Source organism: Ursus arctos, unplaced genomic scaffold, assembly GCF_023065955.2.
Source record: "Ursus arctos isolate Adak ecotype North America unplaced genomic scaffold, UrsArc2.0 scaffold_2, whole genome shotgun sequence".
NCBI lineage: Eukaryota > Metazoa > Chordata > Mammalia > Carnivora > Ursidae > Ursus > Ursus arctos.
Window position 1 is genome coordinate 50,879,593 of NW_026622874.1, and position 6,000 is coordinate 50,885,592.

General features: G+C 37.6%; 1 protein-coding gene across 1 annotated transcript in view; it reads right to left on the reverse strand.

The window, feature by feature from the left end:
* Positions 1 to 6,000, reverse strand: part of USH2A (usherin) — a 676,313-nt gene that overhangs the window by 220,463 nt on the left and 449,850 nt on the right. Inside the window, exons 42-43 of the mRNA XM_026517347.4 lie at positions 2,121 to 2,455; positions 1,058 to 1,180 (exon numbers count right to left, since the gene is read on the reverse strand). Coding sequence (XP_026373132.2) covers positions 1,058 to 1,180; positions 2,121 to 2,455 — 458 coding nt within the window. The remainder of the gene's footprint in view (positions 1 to 1,057; positions 1,181 to 2,120; positions 2,456 to 6,000) is intronic.

Consider the following 6,000-nt stretch of genomic DNA (forward strand, 5'->3'; position numbering starts at 1 on the left):
TACTGACACTAGTGATATGTAAGGGTGTTGGGAGAATACATTAAGGGGCAGCTGAGTCAGACCAGGAAGAGTGGGCAGGGAAGCCCACCAGGAAACTTCCCGGCCAACGTGTGATGGATAATCTAGTCAGACAAAGGGAGAGGGGAACGACGGGGAGAAGTTGAGCGAGGAAGTATAGCACATCACAGGCCCTGGAAGTGATGAGAATGAGGCCGAGACAAGCCTAGGTGAGGAAGTGAGGGGAGGCAAGGCCAGAGCTATAAACAGCGTTCATAGTTGAGTGAGTCATAGGTGGGTCCAGGAAAATAACGAAGCTGATAGAAAAGTTATTGAAAAACATGTCTGAAAAGCATTCATAAAATAATAGTTGTGGGTTTGGGGTTTTTTTTCCGGTGATTTGGTTACATTGCTTGGACTCATCAAGGCTGAGAAATCATTTAATCCCATCCGATCTCTTTATTTTATTGAAAGCGAAAATTAAGCCTGGAGAATTTCTGTGACTTGCGTAAGGTCCCAAACCTGGTTCTCCAGCACAGGTTGAAACCCACCCAGGTCTGCGGGCCCTCCCAAGCAGGGCTCTTTGCTGACATCGCCGGTTTGCCTGTCTCCTGGTTTCTCTGAACCTTAGGTTGAATTCTTTCATGCTAACTAAATAATTTTTTGTGGGCTGAATTATTTTCCAGAAGTAGTAAGCATTTTGTTAAATGCCCAGTCATTCCTTCCCCTCTTCCCCTCGTTTTGTAGCTGTTCAGTTTTTCCAAATTCCTCTATTATGTTTTCATGTTTTGCTAGAGCTGTGACAAAGGCAATAGGTTAAGGCTCAAACATGTACAGGTTCGACTTCAAAAGGCTTATTTTAAGTGTACAGTTAAGACGGCAAACATGAAACATGCTGACTGTTGCAGTTTGGTGATTAATGCCACAGATAATCACCGAACATGTTTTATTGCACAACTGATAACATGCGCATGCAATGGAGACACGAAGATTCTCTGAACTAGTCAACGTGCCCAAGACTAAATGCCAGCATTTGTTTTTATAGTTTTTGTAATCTCACCTGCTAAGACCCTTATCTTCATAAAACCACTGAGTTCCTGAATAAATATTGTGCCACAGATTTAAATCTTCTGGGGGATTTGATGCAAGTGGTTGCTGGATTTTACGTCTCAGAAGCTCATATCTAAAGCAAAAGACAAGCAGTAACATCGGGATTATCTCAACTAATGTTATTACCAAAATTCAGGTTGTTTCATGGTATGAGTGTCTGGTGTGTGCACATAAACGTAAAGAAAACATCTTAATTTACAATCATGAAGTTTTTTTCCCAGATAATCACTGTCTTCTGGCTCAAGTTTCAGGTATTCAATTATTTTGAAATAATCAGCTACATTCACATTTTACTATTATCAGTAAGAATGATAACATTTTAGATTTCTTCTATTTCAGATTTGCCAAAACTTTATTGCCAGTTACACACAAAGTGGAAATACAAAATGCTTATAAAGTTAATGGTGTCCTAAGACATCAACCCATCAATGCTTTATAAATAATGATAATATTATCAACTTGCTACTCTTGGCTAAGTGTCAAGTTGAGGTTGTTAAAAAGCTATTTCAGAATCACACACGTTTCTTTCATCTTATCTATGTCCCTGACCATGTTCTTTACAAGTTTACAGATAATAATACCCTGCCAGAGAATTATTGTGTTAGTTTCAGAATTTTGAGGCATTTTTGTGTAAATGTATCATTTAGAACATGCATCAAGTTTGTCTAACATATAATAAAAATATATTCTGAAAACCAAGAGAAGGATTACATCAAGAATTGTTAGAGAACAGTGATTGTTATTTCAAGGGGTTTTAGAGCTTCACAAAATTATATTTCTATATTAATGAACATTTATGGCTCCATGTAAGTCGAGATACACAATATGAAATTGTATTCAACTTATGAGTGAGGGGTATCCAATTAAGAATTAGTTCTACATTCGTACGTGAGTAAAAGCCCCCTTCCTTCCCTCCTTCCTTCCTTCCTTCCTTCCTTCCTTCCTTCCTTCCTTCCTTCCTTCCTTCCGATAAGACCATAGCAGAATCCAAAAGCACAGTCACCTTCTCTTACCTCAAATCTGGTCCGTTTGGTCTGGATGGTGGCTGCCATGAAATCCCAACATATGATTCACTTAGTGGAATCACCAACAATGGGTTAATGCCCTGCGGTAGGGTGGGGTGGGTGGTCATATGAGTAGGTAAACTCTCTGTGCACCCTCCTAGGTACCCATTTCCTCCTGAGCAAGCCACAATGGTGACAGAGTAATTAGTGAAAGGAATCAAATGAGTAATTACTCGACTTAACAGTGAGGAAGTAACATTGGTTATTGTGATCTGAGGATCAGGCATACGGATCTCATAGCTAAGCATGTCTCCATTCTGCATGAGTGGGGGTTTCCAAGTGACCTGAAATAAAAGATAAATTTAGAATCAGTGCGACAACACAGGAACAGAACAAGTGAAGTTCACAAGACCTAGAATTTTGCCATGCCTTGTTTTCACTTAAGCCACTTTCTAAATGCCTCCTTTCGACTTAGCCTTTTGCACTAGACAGTAATGAAGGGTTTGGGATCAATTAGCAGTACACCAGGAACTAAATGAAATGCTGTTTCCTGGGTTTGGCTTTTCGTCGTGATACTTTCTAGGACTGTCAGACTAATACACACCTTAGCGATTCATCTCCACTGTGGGTGTTCTAAAGGACACAGAGCATACACATGGAGGAAATTCACACATCCGCAGGCATCAATGGGGCAGCGGCAGGATCTGACAGTTTTCTTGTTTATAACTCAATTAAATGAAACATCAGAACTCCCTGCTTTGTATTGTTAGTATGTACTCTAAATATGTCACTACTTTTTTTTTTTTTTTGGATGGTGAGGGTGGGGATCATTCTTTGCATTTTCTGAGGATGCACAATTGAGTTCCTGAATCTCACATGTGTATAATCTAGAAAGTAAAGCAACAGCAACTTCTTTTCTCAGAGATAAGAGATAAGCCTTTAAAAAGGCAAGCAAAGGATGATCCTATTGAACAAACACATGGACCTGAACACCAGGAGAAAAGAAACGTTTTGTAATGGAATACTACAATGTTTAATATTCCTTTTTTTTTTTTTTTTTGGCTAAATTTTGTAAGGCTGTAGTGGTAACACACTCACGTTTTCGGGGTAGAAGAACCCTAGAAAAATATTCATAGGACATTAAAAAAAATCACTTTTTTACACACTATTCTGGTTCCTCTCTTATCATTGTCTTGCAATGTTCCTTAAATTTTAGAGTATATATTTCATCTCCTAAGTAGATTGTAAGCTTCTTGATGGCAAGGCCTAAATTTTATACTGATTTAATGCATGCACACAGAGATGGAGTTCAGTAAGCAACTATAGTCACAGCTGATTAGATTATATTTTTTTTCTGAGCATAGTTATTTTGAAAATTTAAAAGACAGATTTCCACAGAGTAATATATATCGATATCCACACTTGTAACTCTATACAAAATGAAAGTCAGAAAAAAGTAACACAAAAATTGGAATAGAGAAGGTCTAACTAACGATTCTATCTTAAATCAAAGGGAAAACAGTTTTCTCCAGAAGGAATATCACCTGAGATTTTCAGAGTGCATTCTTCCTAACAAGTGGCAGCAAAATGGGCTCCCACCTCGTGTCAGTTGTCCAGCTGCTTGATGACAACTGGCCTAACTTATAATTAGCCATGGCCCGATATCTATTCAGTTTTTACTACATGGCTTGAAATTGTTAATTTTAAAAACTTCTTGCAGTGGTCCACACTGTGCTGGGGTGAAACGAAGCTTTAAGTGTGTTGCTTATGAGCATAGTGGATGTGTCTGGATGTAGAGAAAATCAAAGAAACCTAAGAGCACAGGTTGTAGAACGGATAGAGGATTCCGTTTGTTTGGGAGGTGCAGTGCTTGGTGGACACAAAAAACAAGTCAAGGTCAAACTCAGGGGGCTTCTTGTCATTTACATGACAAGTAAAAGAAAATGGAAGAGTTAGGACAGCTAAATTCAACCCGACTAATATGTGATATTCCACTTCTTTGCCTCTCAAGCCAGAACATTCTGAGTTCAGGTCAAGGTTTGGCAGCACTTGAAAGAATTAAAACACCATACTGTTGTGATTCAGTGGCTTTATGGTAAGTTGAAATACTGAAGAAGTTGTCACCTCAGTATTTTTTTCTTTCACAATTTTCTAGACTAGTTCGACCATTTAGCCTTCTTAATAAACTGACGATCATTTTATCCAGTTTGAAACAAAACATTATTGCCATTCTGATTTAAATGATGTTAGGTGTATACGTCAACCTTGGAAGGATTGACTTATTGTGGAATTAAGTCCTTCCATCCAGGAAGACAGCATATTCTCCATTTGTTTCAGTGTAAAGAATTTGAAATCAGCGTGGGCTCTTGGAACCACCATATTGCTTTGGGGTGAATCCCAGCTCTTCTCTATATGTAATCTCAGGCAGGTTACTTATACTCTCAATACCCAGTATTCTTGCCTGTGAAATGGGGATAGTAATAGCATCTCTCTGATAGGGCTGGATTAAGCATTAAATGAGAGCAATTCCTAGAACTTAATATGAACTCAATAAATAGTAATCATCATTATTATTTTTATTTTCTTCCATAAGATGTTATAAATGTGTGTGTATACATATATATATATATATATATATATATTTTTTTTTTTTTTTTTTTCTGGTTTGATTTAAGCAGACATAAAAGACAGGTCCACCTTCACAAATAGGTGATAATGGTGATTAAGACTCAACTTTTTTCCCTCTGGCTTATTATCAGACTTGTAAACGAGCAACAGTAAGAGTACACACCCTAGTAACGCAATGCGTGGACAGAATCCAGAATCTGGGAGATGCTACCGCTTCTCATGGCCCATGGTCACAGAGGATGGCTTCAGCTGTCTGAGCCGAGTGAGGACTCTGCCACATGAAGACTGATAACTGCAGGCCTCTTGTCTTTTATTCTGCTTTAGCTGTGGAAGGTGGGGCTGCACTTGAGTCATCACCACCAAGGAAGTTTTTTTGCAGCATCACAGTTACATGACACAGCTATTTTTATGTTTTATTTTCTAGTAGTCCTCTATTGTATTCAAGACTTCAGTGTAGCAACCTCTAAACCTTTACAAGCAACCTTGTAAACCTTTCACTTTTATAAAGTGAAAAGAGCTGAGTCTAAATCACCAGCAATCTTAGAAATCGACTTTATCTTAATCTGATTTTACATTGAATTTTTGTTGGAAATGGCTGCCGAATCTTATAAGTCCTTTTCCTATTGCATCTGTTGATAAAAAAAATTATATGAGCTTTCTGCTTTGATCAGTTGACTTAGGACGGAAGTTGATAGATGTCCTGATGTTGAACCATCCTTACATTTTTGGAGTCAAACTAAATGTCTCCTGGCATGTCATTCTTTTAATATACTCCTTAATTCAATTTTTGGTGATATTTTATTGAGAAGTTCTGGATCTATATTAATATATGAAATTGGTCTATAGTTTTACCAAACGATCTTTTTCAAGTTTTGGTAGAGCATTTTTGCCAACTTTAGAAAATGCAATGAATTTTCTTAAGTGATTAAATACCAAATAAAACTACATGTTTTTCACTTTTTCAGATAACCTCTTTGATATCATATATTATTTATTTTCTTTAAAATCAAATAATCAAAAACAATATTAAGAATATGACTTTGATAAACAGCTGTGCTCTCCAATTTTCCCTTCTTAAAGCTCAAATGTATGCCAAGTCATATCACCTTTTTACACTTATTACACCATGTTACTTTGTTTTCTATTTGGCCTAAGTATACGGAGTTTCCCTTGCTTTCCCGGGTAGACCATGACTTCTCACGGGCAGCACGGGGTAGCAGTGAACAGAACATATGGCCCAATATAGAAAGAACTAGGGAGA